The following is a 19503-nucleotide window of genomic DNA, read 5'->3' as shown; positions in this document are numbered from 1 at the left end:
TCTTCGCCAGAAATAGTAGTTGATTTCAGATATCATTTTGCCGCCTCAGCTGTATGGTTACTCGTCGAGCTCTCGGAATAAGGCATGGTTCGGGACAATGACAGATAGTGAGAAAGCGGAGAAGGAAAAGCATATCAATCTGTGGAAGCAATACTATCATGAGGTGAGTGGGTAATCGAAAGGTCCCTGGTTCGATTCCCAGGGTCGGCGTTTTATCTCAGGCGTTTGATGGCGAGTGGAATATAAGATCCTTGGCAAGGCAGCGGAAACGCCAACTCGAGGGTGGGGAGAAACGGAAGTCCTCTGGGCATGTGAAGGCCAGCCATGATCCCGTGCTGTCGGAGTTGAAGAAACGAAAGCATCGACTGAATCATGTCGTGCTGAAGATCGCTCAAGACTTGATGCAGAATCCTGCCTTTGCCGACTTTTACTATGCTCCTACAGGAACGGAGTATACGCAGGTTGTGGAGAAGGCCATAGGACTCGATGATATAAGAGATCTAGCAGGTGGGTAAATGACTGACCTGAGGATGGATCCGACGACCTCTGGGATGACAGTCTTGGGTTCTAACCATTAGGCTGTATTGGATTGTTGCTAGGCCGTCGACAGTACAGCTCCCTCCATGAGGTTGAGCGGCACTTTGCTCGAATTGCTTACAACGCTCGACTGTTCAACGGCACGAATCATATCTTGGCGGTCCGAGCCCGGAATCTTGCGGGTGCGGCCATGGGCGCCATACGGATGTCTCTATCGGGGTCCACTACTGGGAAGAAGTCGGGCAACTCAAAGACACTGAAAGTGGAAACGCCCTCTCCACCAGAGGTGAGTTTGGGTTGGGGTTTAACTCTTGTTTAGATGCTCCTGTACGTTTCCGGAAACTTACATATGTTTATACGATTTTTTGATTATTTTGCGAAGTGATCAAATTCCACCTGTTGGCCGAACTGGTAGTCGAATATACATGGTATAACACACTCTGAGAGTCTGATAGTGTTGGGTTCCCTCAGCTGAGCTCAAGAGTTTCCTCACTAATTGTAGAATTTTATATACGAGTTCGGGTTCCAAGAATTTCTCAAAATTTTCTCAGAAGTTTCATATTGTCACTAACACACGTAGGTGATCCTGTGCATATTTTAACACACTGAAATAGTTGACTGACGCTTTTGGGGTTTTGCGGAGAATATTTCATAAAACTTTAGACTGGGCGTCGCTCCGTCGTCACGATTGTCTTGTCTGATCAGACGCCCGACGATGATGATGAACGCGAGACCGCAGAGGCTAATGAGGAGGTCTGCAACCCGGAGGACGTCGATGAACTCACGGGCTGTGCTGGTGGTCTGGTCCCCACACGAGGGGGAGGGAAGAGTATATTACTTTGGAAGGAGCTCACGTGCAACGAAATTCGGGTGAGAAAATAGAGGCGAGGAATAGAGTCGGTTCTCTTCTCCCACGTTATCTCGACAAGATCAGTGTTGGGAATATACGTTCGCTTTCCTCAGCTGAGTTGAGCAGTTCACACAAGACTTAGCGTAGAAGTGTATCGAAACGAATGAGAAGTTTGTAAAATCTGCTCGAAATTTTTATGCTGTCATCATCACGAGAAGATGAAAATTGAAGTATTCAATGATGATCAGCAGTATGATATACTAAGTTCAATGGAAGAATTCGAGGAAATTCTACCAATAGAAAAACACTACTACTCTACGGAGGAGTAGTAGTGTTATTTTTGGAGGACATAGGGGAAGTCGTCTTTTTCCCAAAAGTCGTAAACACTTTGCGATTCCCATTTTATACGGGCTTGAGTGATTCTGATTGGAGAAAATGGCTTTTTTTCAGACGAAATGGAAGAACCTCGAGACAAGGTTGTTGGCACAACGCGGTGAGCATCGGGAGCATCTGAGCACACCAGCAGAAGGAACTCCATCCTCGACAAGTCCGGACGACTCAGTTGAGGAGGAAGAGGAGGAGGAGGAATTTGCTGGGGAAAAACGTCCGGTTCAGCCCCGCGTTACTCCAACGACGATCGAAGATGAGAGCGACTGAATATTTACCATTAAAGTGGATTTCTCATTATGTGTTGGAGTTGGGTTTCTTTCAATAGTATGTGGAGTATTGTCAACGCACTGTATAGGGGATCTACTACATACTGATGGTTAATCGTTGGGAATAGTACTGTTACGATTATGCTTAGGCGCCTATCGTTGGTGTGATATTTTCCGACTTCAATGGAGTTTCACCCGTTTTACGTGAAGTGACGTAATACTCTGTGAAAAGGCGATATTCGCGGTGATATACAGTAGTCGTGGAATATATTTTTCACTAGTGTTTTTCATATCACTAGGGTGGAGCTCCATTGTAGTCGTATTCGTGATAATGTCAACGGCATCTGTGACGAAGGAGCTTTCAGGTCAGCTCTCTGTGAGGAAAAAAGAAAAGAAACGAAAACAGAAAAACAAAGATCAGACGGTCCCGCAGGTCTTCCTATGCTCCCCTTGGGCTCAGCATTATGGTTAGCTCAGGTGGCTTCATCGAGCGCGGCTAGTTGCCCGGCAGCAGCAGCGGCACAAGCTGTGGTAGCATTTCTGAAGCAAAGGGAAAAAGAAGAGGAAAGTCGTCGAGCTGTGGAAGTGGTGGAAGGGGAAAAGTAGGATTATTGTAGAGTCGTTCACATGATATGGTGGTCCATAGGGCGAAACCAGCTGAGGAGAGCACCACTGTTGTTGGTGTTGCTGTTGAAAAACGCAGTAAGAAGAAAAAGAAGAATAAGTCGGCAAGCAAATCTGCCGCTTTGACTGAGCGAGATCGAGAGTAAGTTTTTTATCGATTGATGTTAGTTCGGTGAGAAATTCATCAGATATCGATCGTTTCTCGAGGATTCTGGTCTGGTTCAGGGAGAGGCTCATAAGGAGGGCAGGGCTAGGAGTCAGAGTTCCTTGTAATAGATCCTTGCGTCGCTTGGTGAGGGCTCGTGTGTAGTTGGAAAATGTATATGTCTTAGAGTACACGCAATGTACAGAGGATCCAATTTCGATGGAATTTTGTATAGAAAAAACGCGATATTCGCGGTGGTATGCAGTAGTAGTGAAATATATGTTTTTCATATCACTAGGGTGAAAGTCCATAGTTCATATGTGCCACAAATTTGGTTTTTCGAGGAGAAAAAATATTGCACTTTTTCGACTTCCCCGTATCGTATGTATATATGCTGATTGTAGGTGTTAGGATTAGATAACTCAACAAGAGTTATTAACAAGTGATTCTTAACTAATGATCAATACAGTAATCATAAAGTATACGCTAGGCTAGCAAGGGAGACTAGTATCACAAGAGTCTAAAATTACAGGAGACACTTGTGTACAAAATTTCCTCACAGTAGGTATAGTGTGAAAAAGAAAACGGCGAATCGGAAATCAAGCGCTGTGCAGGGTGAGGGCGTCTCGGAAGGGGAGGAGGAGGAGGACTCGAGTCAGGGGTAGTCGGGTCGGTCGGTTGGTTTCCCCATGAGAGGTTTTGTTCAAGGTCATCACAGCACTCCTGGGAGCTAATAGATCTTCCTTCTCCTGATACAACTGGGGTGATGGTGACACCAATTCGGAAGGTGTCACCATGTCGAGGGGTCACCACTGAGTGTAATAGGCTCGACTAGTGTGTTTGCGTATAATTTTCACTACAGTGAATGAGGGTTCGCCGTCCCTGCGCGCCCCCGTTATATGTGTCCTTGGCCATACTGACGCTGGAAAGACTAAGTTGCTGGATCGGATTAGGAGCTCTAAGGTCCAAGAAGGTAAAGGGCTCTATGTGGGGTAGCAGGGATAGAATCTAGGAAAAAGATAAGGCGCCCAAGTTTGTTATGGCTGATGAAACACTTTATTCACCACACTGAGGGGAGTCGGAGAATGTGTAAAAAAGAATTTATGTTTGCTTTTTTCGATTGAGTTTAGGAGTTTGCGCACTTATTATGAGAGTTTGCATAAAAAATGGGGTGAAAATATTTAGAAACAGTATGGAAATTTTCCGAAATTTCCTCGAAATTTTCATACTGCCACCAACAAGTGTAGTTGGCCATGTGTGTATATCCCCACACTGAGTGTTTACTATCAGGAGAAGCGGGAGGTATATCACAGCATATAGGCGCTACTATGCTGCCTCGGGAAACAATACGGAGTATGTCGGAAAACGTTGAAGAGGACGCCTTAGAGGTGATCACTCTTGTGGTCGAATGGGAAATTTCACTTTTACTTGTATCGTTTCTGAGCTTAGCTGAGATAATACGATAACAATGGATGATGAAACGGTTCTGAAACGGTGTCAATCGGTTTTCACTCTCGTTATCAGTACACCTTCCAAAGATCATTGATAAACTCTCCTTATTGAGCAAGTTACCTCAAAAAAGATGATTTGCATAACGGTTTGGTTCGCACTGTAAAGTGAATATTCCAACACTAAATGGGGACCTCAGTGTTGGCAGATGGGAGGGAAATAATAAAATGTTCAAATTTTTTGTGAGTGTTGGTATATACCATTCGTTTTGTAACACTGAGGTTAGTCGGAAAATGTGCGAAATAGAGTTTGCCGCCACATTATGAATTTTCTCGTCATGAATGAATCACGCGCTTACGAGAAATGTGAGGATATGTTTACGTGTTGGGAAGTGTAGATTCCTGGCCTCCTTCTGCTGGACACCCCCGGACATGAGACTTTCAATAGCCTAAGGCATCGTGGAAGCTCGATATGCGATGTGGGAGTGGTCGTGGTAAGGGAGGATGCATTTACACTGTTGAGATGCTAGGATGTGTAGGTTGACATAATGCACGGTGTTGAGAAGCAGACTAGGGAGGCTATAGAGCTACTCAAGGAGCAACGAAGACCCTTTGTTATCGCTCTCAACAAGGTCAGCACTACTGTTGTTGATTTCGACTTGCTCTGCGGAATATTACTTTTATCCTGATTTTCGTTGATATTATGGTATAAGGTAGATTATAAAACTTCATAAATACGATTACCGAATTTTTGTATCAGATGAAGAGTAATGGAGTTTCACCGTAGTGATATGAGAAACGTATTTTACGACTACTCCATTTCACCGCGCATATCGGGTTTTTCACCGAGTTTTACGCCGCTTCACGTGAAACGGGTGAAACTACAATACATGAGGTTCAACCAGGTCAAAACACCCGTGTAAAAAACTACCATTTTTGTATGTTATGAATATAACTAGGGTGAAACTACAATTATGCTCGGAGTTGTTTCATTATCAGATTGATCGCCTCTACGGGTGGCGAGCGGCCACTTGTGGATCAGTTCAAGAGGGGTTGAAGAGGCAAGCGAGTGGTACCAGTGACGAGTTCCACATGCGCTGGACCAGAGTTAGAGTGAGTCGCTCTTGGACGGTGTGGGAAAATATGTACATAGTCAACTACGTGTTTATGGAAATTCTGAGGAAATTTTTGTTGAATTCTTTCCAATCGCGGAGCGAGCGGAGCGTATTCTCTCACTCCACGATAACTTTGTGCGTGCGTGCGTATGCAATTGTCCAGCCCGATTCAGAACAGATATAAAAACATACGAACCACCATTCGAAAGTTATTCCCTTTATTTTCATTTTTTTTCATATTTTTCGCATTGTCCTTGCGAAAAATATGAAACCAGCAAAAAGTCAGCAGCTGCTCCGAAAACCGCTAAAAAAATTAACTGCGTTTGAAATGACGTTCGTGGGGATCGAACCTGCGTCATCCATGTTCGGCGCGGGAAAGTTCACGAGCTCAGTTGAGGGAAGCAAACGTATACTCCTACACTGCTCTTGGAAACAGCAGTAGCGGTTGCTGATTCGATCATCCACAGGTTCAGTTTGCCGAGCTAGGGCTGAATACGGGTCTTTATTGGGAACTTGGTCGTGGCGAAAAAAAGGATATTTCGGTGGTGCCGGTGTCAGCACTCACAGGGGAGGGCGTTTCTGATTTGATTCTGTTACTGGTAGCGAACGACTACATCATGGAATGTACGTTGATGGTTTTCCAGGCGACCTTCTGTCAACGCTTCCTCCCCAACCGGCTAGCAGTGAAACCTGGTCCCCTTATTTGTCGTGTGTTGGAAGTACGCGAAACTGTGGGAATGGGAGTCTGTGTGGACGTCATCCTAGTGCAGGGGAGTAGGGTATAGTAGAGGATAGTGTGGCTGTTGAGGAAGGATTCGACAGGTTTACATGAGGGCGATCACATCATTTTGAGAAACAAGAACGACGAAAGGATAGCGAGCACCATCAGAGCACTGGTGACGCCGAAACCCTTGGAGTAATGAAACTTAGTGAAAAAGAATGTGTTTGACGTGAGTGCACAGGGAACTCCGCTTGCAGAGTGTTGGTGCGGTGGCATACAACTATCATCATACTGTTACAGCGACTACGGCTGTTCGTATTAGTGGACCCAATCTTAACAACGTGGGTTGCTCAGGGCCTGTCGGTGGTTAATACAAGAGTGGGTTCAGGTGCAAGCCGGTACTGCTGTCACTGTTGATGATGCTACTAGGTCTAGGCCTTCTGTAATGCAACTGATACTGTTCAAAGACAGTAACTATAACTGTCAGCACCTAACACAGTGACGAGTCCTATGGCTGGTTCGGGTAATGGAATTACGATGAAGTGCTCTTCAATGGGTGGAGTAGAGGCCCTCACTAAGTTGGTGAAGGAAGTCGTTCGAGCTCCCATCGGACTGGCAGCGATCGGCGATGTGAAGTTATCGTCTCATTGAGCGTCTGATGTTCATGTGGTAGGTCCATCTATTGGATGTTCGGAAAACTTCGTGCGTGTTGGCGAATCGTGGTAAATACGGTATCATACTGGCGTACGATGTGAAGGTGAATCATGATGCTCGAGCCGAGGCAGAGAAGCTCGGTGTAGTGTAACAGGACAGTGTTCAAGGATCTCCATCTGGCGTGACAGGTTCGAATCATTGAGAATGATGTTATTTACAAATTAATTGAAGAGTTGAAGACCTATCTGCAGGGAAAAGAAGAGGATCGGTGAGCTTATCATGATTATGAATTATCGTTATGTGTCATTGTCAGACGCAAAGAGGAAGCGGCCATGGCTGTATTCCCTTGCGTTGTGACGATTGTCCCCTCGCTAGTGCTCTCGCGTAAGCCTCCGTTCCACTTTGGTCTCTGTGTGGAAGAGGGCGTGCTGCGGGTTGGCACTCCTCTGTGTGTGGTTGGTCGTAAACAAGTTCAACTTGGCAAAGTTGTGTCGATGAAATCGACCAATGACGAGAAGGCCGTTGAAGAAGCATCGGCTGGTGACACTGTTATGGTCCGACTGACAACACCACAGAACAACGTCTGGCTTGGAAACGGTGGAGGCCTCGATGAAAACAGCAAAATTGTATCCTTCATCACCAGAGAGAGCATCGACTATTTAAAAGCTTACCACAAGGACAGTGTTAAACTACAGGACTGGGAGCTAGTGCTCCGTTTGAAGAAGGTGTTTGGGATAACATGATATTGTACAAGTAGATACGCTTCAAGTAGCTTGTCGCTATTTAATGGTTTTTATACCATGATTGTTGTGTTGACCGTAAGTGGAGTGTAGGCGGACATTCATGAACACTTCATGAGAAGACGTCGAACAGATGACAAAATCGGCAGGGTGAAACTTCTAACTACGGGAGTCGGGGAACTGTCCGCGACCAACCTGAAGGCGATCACGATAGCTAGGAACTCGTGGAGACGCTCCTCCCTGCCTCGTGAATGTTCATGGCACGAACCTCATGCGGCATGAGTCATGCCTACAGGTCACGCGGTTGGCTGCGCACAGCAAGTACACAACCCAAGACGCGCATCAAATAGCACAGCGAGAGTCTTTAACACTAAAGCGTTACTGATATTATTTTAAGGCTGAGTTAGCCCAGATATCGGGCATAGTCCACCCCTCACCCGTAGCCTCGGTTAGTGGGTTGAGTGGGATTGTGAGGTGAACGCTAATGCAAACTGTGACGAAATGTGGCCGAGCTCCATGCGGGTCGCAGAACCGCTATCCGACAAATGGAACAGGAAATACTGGATACCTCCATGTTCTTGATAGAACATGATTGGTATGGTGAAGCATTTTGATACCCCTGGCTAGCAAGCTAGGCTGGCTTGGCTAGCCGGGTTTCTTAACACACGGTTGTTGTTCCTGGCCGTCACGGTTCCATCATCGATGAAACCCTTCGAGATATGTCTCAGAACGAATACTCATTGTGCATTTTTGTCAAGTCTCGATGTGTAACGCTCGCCCCCGTCACGCAATGACGTGCCGCCATGTAGTCGTCACATCGTTCGTGCGTAGAGTTCGTTATCGCTTACACCTTATCGTCTAGACGTAAACAAGTAGACCTGCTGCCAGAAAAATGAGAGAATCGGCCTCAGTCAGGAAATTTCAGTTGCTCATTAGTGATCAATTCACATACGGTATGCCCCATCAGATACACTATTTTAAACCTCTTTACTAAAGAGTCTTTAGAGAAACTCGTTAGCTAGCACGTGGAAGAAGGTTTCCAATGACGAATGTTCGCGGTCCGCGAATCGCGAATCTATCCCCCAAAGGGTATCTTAGTCAGGGGGAAAGGAGGCGGTTTTCGCGAGCCTTCGGCTCGAACGAAAGCCGCAATGTGAGGTTCAACTAACGATGTATCACGCTATGTCGATGGAAAGTGTTTGTGTAGCATATTATCGTCCGTATATGACTGCCCATATATTACCACCTCCTAATACATCATTTTCCATATTGCAAACCCAATCAGTATGAACTGAACAACACCAATTGAGTTATAGCACTTGAGCCATGTATCGAACGCAGGCCATCCACAACATTCCACGGTGGAGCGTTGGAGTCTCCAGCATGAGATGTAAGCTCTAGATGAATGGAGCATGTGCAACCAAAGACACTAGTTGAATACAAAAATATGAAATTCATTACACCGGAGCGTGAGTTCGCTTATATCGCCATATGCACGCATCAACATGTGGATTCGAACATTTCAAGACCAATCTCTGGTCACAGGATTTCAGCTTCAACTATACTTGAGAGGGCACCCATTAGCGTAGAGATCTATGTGTACACAAATAATCAGCCGATTTCCATTTAAATTTAGCTTTTTCATTTGCAGCCCCCTATTCAATAGGCAGGTCGCACATGCGCGATTGCGTGAAAGGTTTGGGCGCGCTCTCTCAGGGGCCCCCAGTGGGGGCCCCCCACCCCTGGCGCGCGCTGATGCCATCATGGCATATGTTGAAGCTTTGGGCAAAGCAGGTGCCCAACACCCAGCCTTGTGTTGGTGAATCACCTGGAAAATCAGACGATGTGTTACCCGAAATAGGGGTGGTCATCAACACCTGTGCGGAGGTTGTATTGCCAGCCTCAGTAGTGGTAGAAGTTCTACCGTAGAACATAAAGAAAGCGCGATGGTGCTCAGCAAGACTGCGCTGACGAGCACCCGATCGAAGGCAATACTGAGTCGTATGAAGGTCCTGTGGGCCTCCATCGGATGAGAGAATGTCACTCCTCGGGGAGTCCTCGGCATGAGCAGGATCAACGTGAGTGACGCTGTCACGATTTTAGACGGTGTCACGTGCATGAGCACGCACGCGGTGGGAGCTTGAGGAATTGAGAGTCCCAAAATAGGCTCGTATGGTGTGCCATTTAGGATGAGTTCTGTAGACTTTTCATGTCTTCTTCATTTTTCAACGGTCGAATCTCCCAGGAGTGGCTTGGTTTTGGCTGCCCAGGAAATCCCCCGCTTCATGAGGGTGTGTCGCCGTCGTCGTACAGAGCTCATTCGAAACTCCAGACTGCTGTGAGTAATGCATATCAGATGATTCCCGCGCTCATTATGGCGGGCATTATGTGTTACGCCTTCTTCAACCTGATCGTCATGGCTACAAAAGAATACATTATCGAATGGAATGTGTCAAGATGGAATATGGAGTTGCTGAAATTCAGTGCCGGCCCCACACCAACATGGTTGAATGACCCTCCACGAGACTTCCTCCATCTTCCCTCTGGTGCAGACAAGTACGCCGACTTCTCGTTGTCTATTATGGTTCGAGAGAAACCAGTGTGGCTGGAAGTCGAAATCCTATCCGCGAAAATCAACTTCTGCGATTCATCATTGGTTGAATTGTACATTGATGATGGTATTGTGAGCGAAGATGGTAAATTCCACATCAACGAGAGGGTTCCCTTCGGCCAAGTCTGTGAGAATCCATACTTTTGCTTACGATATGCGCAGAGTATTCAGCAGTCGTTTACTTTCACAATTACGTTCGAAGCCGTTTTGTCAGTTTTTGGTCACAGGAGTGATACATTCGCTCTTGAGACAGATCTTTATTGTGATGCTTTGCAAGGGGACAATAACCGAAGTGATCTCAACCTAACCTCCTACGATGAAGGACTAATCGCGTGGTGCCAACACTGTTATGACAACTATAGGGAGGGTATGGCGGATTATCACTATGGTGCGGTTCGGACTATGAGAGAGAGCTATGCATCGCATAGGGGAGTGATCCGTTTCCCCAGCGTCAACGACGTGGAAAGACTTTCTTAGTCGTATTATTCCGGTCTCTTTTCAATATTTCTCACATGACCATTTTCTGACTTCGACTCTTCGTTCATATACAGCACAAGCTCCTCGCTCCGGGCGAGATTATCAACGAGCGATTAGATGAACCATTCAATCTTTCATGATCACCTCGCGTGACATCACATCGATACGAACAGTTTCAATAAGATTTCATGTCATCGTTTATAGTGGCACAGTTTGCCCGAAATTGAAGGTTTGATCGGCGGAGTCTATTCTCTCGAGGGTGCTAAGTCCAAGACTCCAAAGCGGACTCGACGAAAACGAGAGTTCTATCGGAAATGGATGGTCCGAACCTGAAAGCTCTTTCAACAGCAAAATTTGGTGACCGAACTGAGCTATCCACCGACCTCAGGCGAATCTGAATATACCATCGACCCCGGTCAAGTTCAACACTCTACACATGTCAGCAACATTCTGAGGACACTCGTCGACGAGCATATTCAAGGTTGGAGGCCGCGGACCTCACTCGAATATGATTGCAGTGAGATCTTCTGCAGCGTACTGCGGGAAACCAACAGCCTAGCATATAGATGATCATCAATTCTGCGCCAGCGCTAACTCGAAGACTGTGGTCGCTCATTCCAGAGCACACAACCTAAAGGACTTACGTTCTCGGAAGTGAAGGCTGGTTGGCTCACGATGCTTGCCACTCCTGCATATGTGACGCTGATCGACCTAAGAGACCACCAGCACTCAGAAAATGTCATCCCATACCATGCGCGTACCTCATCTGCACAACCTCGAACTGGGCCATCCTCTCACCCAAGCCTATTTTTCTCCTGAGCTTTGTGGCTAATCTCAGGAGGAAAAATAGACTAATCGTTAGTCTCGCCTCCACGAACCACTGTACTGTGTGATGGCGCGTCACTAACGGGCTCTCGAGACGGTGTCAGGACCCTAACTGGGGCGTCTTCACTTCTAACTCATCGACGGGCATTTACACTCAGAACAGACCATGAGTTGGCTCTGAAATAACAATTCGAAAAGCCAGGTAGTAAAGCGGCCACCCACAGTGGGTGAGGCAATGCAACTCGTGACGACCTGAAAGGCACAGGCAGCTTCGACGGATAGCGGGTGGCGGTGATCCACATGTTACAACACGAGACGCCTCCCCGAAGGCGAAGCGATCCTCTGGGAAAACGAAGGTTCGCGGTGCTACTATCGTCACTTCAGAAGATCTGACGACGATGAGGTCGAGGAGTGGTAGGACGTGTAGGTCGGACCCTACCCGGTAGGTGCGGCCCCCGGGCTCAGCAATACACTGACTTCAATAACCGCATTGGGTGGGCTACGTACAGCACCAACTACTAATTTCATTTGGTATACCAACTTGAAGCAACCTAAGGTTGCCGAGTCGGCAACCTTGAGTTGTTCATCGACGATGGTATTGTGAGCGAAGATGGTGAATTCCACATCAACGAGAGGGTTCCCTTCGCCCAGGTCTGTGAGGATCCATACTTCTGCTTACGATACGCGCAGGGTATTCAGCAGTCGTTCGCCTTTACTATTTCTTTTGAAGCCGTATTCTCACATTTTGGTCACAAGAGTAACCCATTTTCCTTGGAGGCTGATCTCTCCTATAATGCTTTGCAAGGAGACAGTCGCCGAGAGTATCTCAGTCTGTCCTCCTACGATGAAGGACTAATCGCGTGGTGCCAGCACTGTTATGACAACTATAAGGAGCACATGGCGGGTTATCACTATGGTCCAGTTCGGATCATGAGAGAGAGCTATGCGTCGGATAGGGGGGTGATTCTTTTCCCCAACATCAACGACGTGGGTATTCCTCCGTAGTTGTATTATTCTGGTCTCCGACTTTTCAATATTTCTTTCACATGATCATTTTTCTGACTTTTCGTTCATGTACAACCTAACCAAAATGTACTCTTCTGGCATAAGCTCCTCGCTCCGGGCGCTATTATCAATGAGCGATTAATGTACCAGTCAATCTTCCACGATCACCTTGTATGACATCACATTGATAAGAGCTGTTTCAATAAGATTTTATGTCATCGTTCATAGTGACACAGTTCGCACGAAATTGAAGGTTTGAATGGCGGAGTCGATTTTTTTGTGGAAGCCACAGGTGTAACCTGTGAGCGTAGTTTGAGCAAACTAACACCTCATCGCCGTCCCACGTTGAGAAAAGTTGTGCAACACACAGGTCAAGCTTGAGCCTCAACTACTATAATAAAAAGTTGAGTCGAGTTGAACTGTTAATTTTTTTCTTTACTTCTCCTGCCTCTGCTCTCTTTGCACTATCTCTGGGATTTTGGGTGCCTCATGCTTCGATACGTCAATTATCTAACGCATGTTGTTTAAATGTGCGAGCTTTCCTTGCGCAGTGACTGCGCCGCAGTCGAGACACAACCCGAGCACCCGAATTATCAGTTATCCTGTAAACTGAAGTGTCGTAGTAAGACACAAACAGTTCGTTATCAGAACTTCTGATCAACCACCATGCGTTATGATCCTTGCTGTTATCGGAGTATGGCACACCCAAAACCCCAGAGATAGTGCAAGCAGAGCAGAGAGAAGAAACTCGACTAAGCTTTTCGTTGTAGTAGTGGAAACACCAACTTGAGTTGTGCGTTGCACAACTTCGTGCCACGTGCGACAGACTGTCCCGTATAGTGATGGGGTGTTGGTTTGCTTAAATTACGTTTTGTTAGATTCGTCGGGTGTAGGTCGCAAAATATTCCAATTCACTCATATCGTAATCCACATTTCGTGAGTATTGCATACTTTACGTAGAGTATTATGCCACTTGAAGTAAAACGGGTGTAACTCCGAGGTCGGGAACAATTTGGGCTCACGTGTGCGCGTGTGAGTTGAGTGCTCAACGCTTACCATGGCACCCAATTAGACCAGCCTCGATGCACATCAATCGTAGGGAAGTCATTCCCACTTGCTAGATTGTTCATCAACCTAGGGAGTCACTCTCAGCGAGGTCATCGCCAGCGTCAGCTTTACACCACATTTCAGTGTCGGAAGATGGCGAATCGTAACAGCGGAACTTATGATGAACTGGCGCTGCTTCTGCCGAGGACTCCCCGATGACGGCATTGGTAGAAGATCTCCTGACTGCATTCCATGATGGGATCCCTATCTGGCTCGATGGCTAAGGAATGATCGGAGAGCGAGCTTGTGTCAGCACGATTATCCACCACTAAGTCTGTCTTCCATTCGTTCAAGCAAGACACCCTGACTCGAACCTACACGGACTGCTTATGTCTGCGTGGGATACTGACGGTATCGTACTGTAACAACCCGGGACTTCCCGGCCGAGAGTGACATGCTCTCAGTCGGCCCGCGAAGTTTCCCTACTTCAATCGACTGCGATCTGAGTATTGTCTCCAGTCGGGTGCTCGTTGGCGCAGAATTGCTAAGCAGAATCATAATTTCCTTATAGGAGTATCCTGCCTACTACTAAGGCAAGCAATAAAACATCCGCACAAATTTTGATATCCATCCCACCACCCTACTGCGTGTAACACGTCGTCTGATTCTTCGAATGATTCACCAACGCGAGGCGAGTTTATGTCTAGACGAAAGCGTGTGAGTGGTAACGATCCCTACACCAGTGATTCGCAAGTGAGGTGACGACCACATGAAGGCCTGCATTACACACAGGTATGGTCACCAGGCTTGGCAAAAATGCTCAGCGAGTATTCTCACGAGAGAACCGTGTTCGCACAATCGAATTGTGCCAATTCTGGCGATTGTGCGCCCCCGCAGTGCGGAACACGTTGACAGTGTCATCGTGATACTCTCGCGCGCAGGGAGCATGGGGGACTGATAGTTCGCAGAGCCGCCTGGGGCAGCCTCGAATTAGCTGGGATAGTGTTCCATTTCGGATAAGCTCTTTATTCTTTCTTTTTTATGTCTTCCCCTCCATTTTGCAACGATAGAATCTCCCAGGAGTGGCTTGGTGTTGGCCGTCTTCACGAGGGTGTGTCGCCGTCGTCGTACAGAGCTCATTCGAAATTCCAGACTGCTGTGAGTAACGCATATCAGATGATTCCCGCGCTCATTATGGCGGGCATTATGTGTTACGCCTTCTTTAACCTGGTCGTCATGGCTACAAAAGAGTACATTATCGAATGGAATGTGTCAAGATGGAATATGGAGTTGCTGAGATTCAGCGCCGGCCCCACACCAACATGGTTGAATGACCCTCCACGAGACTTCCTCCATCTTCCCTCTGGTGCAAACAAGTACGCCGACTTCTCGTTGTCTATTATGGTTCGAGAGAAACCAGTGTGGCTGGAAGTCGAAATCCTATCCGCGAAAATCGACTTCTGCGATTCATCATTGGTTGAGTTGTTCATCGACGATGGTATTGTGAGCGAAGATGGTAAATTCCACATCAACGAGAGGGTTCCCTTCGCCCAGGTCTGTGAGAATCCATACTTTTGCTTACGATATGCGCAGAGTATTCAGCAGTCGTTCGCTTTCACTATTTCGTTTGAAGCCGTATTCTCACTTTTTGGTCACAGGAGTAGCACATTCGCTTTCGGGACTGACCTTCTTTATAATGCTTTGCAAGGGGACAATAACCGAAGTGATCTCAACCTAACCTCCTACGATGAAGGACTAATCGCGTGGTGCCAACACTGTTATGACAACTATAGGGAGGGTATGGCGGATTATCACTATGGTGCGGTTCGGACTATGAAAGAGAGCTATGCATCGCATAGGGGAGTGATCCGTTTCCCCAGCGTCAACGACGTGGAAAGACTTTCTTAGTCGTATTATTCCGGTCTCCGACTTTTCAATATTTCTTTCACATGATCCTTCTTTGACTCAACTTTTCGTTCATATACAGTTTAAGCATAATGTACCCTTCTAACATAAGCTCCAGGCGTGATCATCAACGAGCGATCCAATGACCAATCCAACCTTTTGCGATCACTTCGTGTGACATCACCTTGGTATGAATTGTTTCAATGAGATTCTATGTCCTTGTTCCTAGTGACACAGTTCGCACGAAATTGAAGGTTTGACCGGCGAGGTCGATCTTTTCAAGGGTACGAAACTCAAGGCTCCAAGGAGAAATCGACGAGAACGGAAGTCCTATGGAAAATCGATGGTCTGAACCTGATTGCTCTATCAAGACGAATCCGAATTGCCCATCGGCCTCATGCGAGTTCGATATGACGAAGTCGAGTGAGAATAATCACTATGTTTCCGATTTGTGCCTCAAACTTCACTCGTTGCCAGGAAGTTGATGGTACAAATATTGAGCTATACTGCCAAGAGGTGCACATGTTCTTCGGGCGTACAATCCTTGTGTTGATACGGAGGAACTAGACAGTATCACATATGAATACTAGGGAGCCTCCCTCGAGTGTGCAATTCCATTCGGTGACTCCCAGAGTATTCTCTGGCCAAGAGACTCGTAGTGTGAGACACGACCGCTCTCACTGAAGACCTCCTGTACCTATCCAAGGTGTACATCCTATTCCGCATGTAGAATTCTCGGTTCGTTCCACCTAGCGTGATGAGAACAACATCAGTATATGCTTGAGCGATTGAGTTTCAGTTATCCTCCCTGAACGGCTGAAACTCAATGATTCAGGTAAGCGGTGTCCCTCTACGAAGAAGTTGGGTGAGCCCGTGCCTGGCAGTGCGAAACTAGTCGCTACTAGCCATTGAAGGCAGCAAACTGGTGGGTTTGTAGCTCGATTACAACGACTCTTTGAGCTATCCGCTACCAGCCTCCCTCGTAGGAAGGTTAAAAAGACTAGGTGGAAGCAAAGTATCCCTCAACAACACATTGATGAAGTGTAATAGATCAACTGAGAGGAGTAATTGTGAAGTATTCACATCTTAGATCCCAACTTCGTGTGCTCGACATGACGTACTCACTCTTGTTCATAGCGTCACACAAGACCGAGGGGACAAGACAGTTCTACCAGAGGGGTGCTTTGCACTCCCGACACTGTAGAGCTCCACTGAGACGCATTTTACTCCTGTTGATGAACAATGGTACAATTTCAGTGGATGCAAGACAGTCGGTGTTACCGACTGACCTATTATCCGACTGAGTGACTCTACAATGTGCCGCTCACGATATGATCAGCCGATCTTCGCAGCCTCTCGTAGCGAAATCTACAGCATTTCCCGGTCATGTTTCCGACTTGCGCACTGTTATTTCCGACTAACTGCATGCGAACATCCGATGCGTCATAACAATTTCCGACCCGCACCCATTTATCCGACTCGGTCAAAAGCAATATCCGATATACCGCATGAAAATTTCCGACTAGGGTCATCCTAATATCCGCCCGATTCGTGCATCCCAAATATCCGACTGTCATTCAAATATCCGATAGCCTACATTCAAATATCCGCGGGCGCGCGCTTATTCAAAAGAATCTTCTGCGCAGAAATCAAATATCCGACAAAAGCATGAATTATCCGACCAACTCAAAACGACTAAATCAATTAAACTCATGTAAGACCACATGACTCCGTGACTCGATACGAGCCACAGCTGACACATTAAAATGAGCAGGAAATAGGAAAAAGAGTTCGAACAGAGCCAAGTTGGCTCAGCCAACCACATCGTTCGTGATTCACATGTCCTCGCCATTGAGAGCTCTAGGAACCTCGGAAGTCAATACGTGAACGAGGCTGTTCGAAACAGTTGCCACGGTGACCGCATCCACAGCCTGGGGACAGAACGATAGAAGAACACGGGATCTGGCCTCTTGCAGAGACTCTCCGTCGTGTGGCTGAACTTGTCCGTGCTCAGATATCATTCTCTTCAAGGCCGATTTCAAGGGCGAGAAGCAATTTTCTATCGTATTTAAAGCACATGAATAAGGGCTCACTCTCTTATAGGCCACGTTCAGGGCGTCGCATGTGTTGTCAGCAGTAGCATGACAAGGAGCATTGTCATAGAGTAGGCAAAAAGGCCGACCATCCGGTTGGTTGGCCAGTTTGTCAAGCACATCACGTAGAAAAGCCTCGAAATCTTCCTTTTTACATCCCCCTAGCATTGACTGCCAAGCGAGGATCCCACCCTCGTTGCATACAGCACAGATAAGGGTAACGTGTTTCCCACGCTGATTAGCGCAGGTCTTCCTAGCTCGTTGCCCTTTCGCCGAACGACCCTTAGATCTACAGGTATACAAGTTATACCCTGTCTCGTCAATCCAGACAAGACGATATCGGCCAGCGTTCACCTGAAGCCACTGAGCGAAATCACGCCTCTTCACCTTATTCACTTCACTGTTTCTTGCTTCGGGTATCAGCTGAAGTTGCTTCATGCTGATAAGCCTACCTTCCAAAGCTCGAGCAACAGTGCTTGTACTCAGCTCGACGTTCCACTCACGAGATACTTCGTCAGCGATTTGCTTCAAAGTCAAGTCAGCATCCCTCCCAACCAGGTATGCCATGAATTCTATCATAGGCTCGGTACACTTCTTATTTCTTGGGCCCCCACGTGGCCGCGTTTCTTCCCTTTGAGACTTTACAATGCGGTAGGCGGTGTCAGGTTTCACACCAAGGTTTTTTGCTGTAACCTGGTAGTCGTCTCCGTCTCGAGCTGCTTTGATGATGGCCTTACGCGCCAAAGAGGGGATGCTCTTACCTCCTCGAACGCCCATTAACGGAGTAAGAAAGAAAAAAGACTAACTGTTCACATGCACTCCACTCGACGTCTTTGGATAATTCATGCTTTTGTCGGATATTTGATTTCTGCGCAGAAGATTCTTTTGAATAAGCGCGCGCCCGCGGATATTTGAATGTAGGCTATCGGATATTTGAATGACAGTCGGATATTTGGGATGCACGAATCGGGCGGATATTAGGATGACCCTAGTCGGAAATTTTCATGCGGTATATCGGATATTGCTTTTGACCGAGTCGGATAAATGAGTGCGGGTCGGAAATTGTTATGACGCATCGGATGTTCGCATGCAGTTAGTCGGAAATAACAGTGCGCAAGTCGGAAACATGACCGGGAAAATGCTGTAGTATTCTGCCTTCCTAACGCTAGGATAATGGAAGTGGCGAAGGTCACACTAAATACGAGAGTAGTAGGATTCCCAGTCACATCACGCAAACTGAGGCCTACTTCACAAGTCCCCGTTAGCCACGAAAACCGGCAAAACATAACTATTCCATGCAACATGTACTAATCCATCATAAAAAAACTAAATCTATGCAATCTATACAATGCTAAGCAAACAATGGTATTGCGGGCAAATGCGCTATGCTATGCAACAGGTACGTGATGCTTAGTTTAGTATTCTACTTTCAAGTAATACTGATGAGTGATTTCTGAACGTAATTTTTGATCTGAGATTTACACATTTTTTGCGTGAGAATTAATAACATGATGTTACTAACATTAGCTCACTGGCAACACGATCACGCAAGTGTCATAGTCCACGTCATGAAACAGTGTAATATGATGTTCATAAAGAAGAGTAATGTGTGTTCATGTTTATTGTCCTGAATCTCGAAGACTATCTATTGCAGAGCGCTCTCGGCATCAGACAGATCGCTGGCCATGTTGGCTATATGTATATTGGAAGTATTGGAAGTATTGGAAGTATCTGATCGAAAAGGAGGCAGGCTGCAACTTTCAGCTCTCATATAGCCTATCACCATCAGAGTCATCGCAATTTTCGCCGCCAATCAGTGCATCCTGCCATTGCATTGATTGATGAGGACGAGTATACAAACCATCGCTCTCACATGAACTAGAAGACGAGCTCGAAAGGCTAGTTTCATGGATCTCAGATGCTTCGTCATCCGACGTGTCTGCAATGACACCATCCGAGCCGCAACAAAACTACGACATCGATTCGGCAAGTTGGCAGTCGTTGCATCGATTACCAGTGGAGCTATCGGGAAAACCATCGGAGGAGAAGT

General features: G+C 46.7%; 3 protein-coding genes across 3 annotated transcripts; 2 read left to right on the top strand and 1 right to left on the bottom strand.

Moving 5' to 3' along the window:
• Window positions 1-97: 97 nt before the first annotated feature.
• Window positions 98-2044, top strand: Pmar_PMAR011504 (hypothetical protein; the record flags this gene model as incomplete). The annotated part of the gene is made up of 5 exons (XM_002773619.1): window positions 98-163; window positions 222-507; window positions 600-823; window positions 1243-1407; window positions 1838-2044. The coding sequence occupies 5 exons, from the start codon at window positions 98-100 to the stop codon at window positions 2042-2044; spliced, it is 948 nt and encodes a 315-aa protein (XP_002773665.1).
• A 330-nt stretch (window positions 2045-2374) lies between these two features.
• Window positions 2375-7521, top strand: Pmar_PMAR011503 (eukaryotic translation initiation factor 5B, putative; the record flags this gene model as incomplete). The annotated part of the gene is made up of 19 exons (XM_002773618.1): window positions 2375-2476; window positions 2521-2645; window positions 2690-2809; window positions 2856-2936; window positions 3375-3473; window positions 3521-3630; window positions 3675-3785; window positions 4103-4200; window positions 4659-4754; window positions 4800-4892; window positions 5260-5373; window positions 5843-5974; window positions 6020-6149; window positions 6198-6291; window positions 6338-6462; window positions 6584-6726; window positions 6770-6892; window positions 6939-7018; window positions 7064-7521. 19 exons carry the CDS (start codon window positions 2375-2377, stop codon window positions 7491-7493), a joined length of 2406 nt encoding a protein of 801 aa, XP_002773664.1. The 3' UTR covers window positions 7494-7521.
• A 9674-nt stretch (window positions 7522-17195) lies between these two features.
• Pmar_PMAR011502 (conserved hypothetical protein) lies at window positions 17196-18230 on the bottom strand (the record flags this gene model as incomplete). The annotated part of the gene is made up of 1 exon (XM_002773617.1): window positions 17196-18230. One exon carries the CDS (start codon window positions 18228-18230, stop codon window positions 17196-17198), a length of 1035 nt encoding a protein of 344 aa, XP_002773663.1.
• Window positions 18231-19503: the final 1273 nt, after the last annotated feature.

The sequence above is a fragment of the Perkinsus marinus genome (assembly GCF_000006405.1).
Source record: "Perkinsus marinus ATCC 50983 genomic scaffold scf_1104296958712, whole genome shotgun sequence".
Taxonomy (NCBI): domain Eukaryota; phylum Perkinsozoa; order Perkinsida; family Perkinsidae; genus Perkinsus; species Perkinsus marinus.
This window is presented reverse-complemented; position numbering and strand designations above follow the sequence as displayed.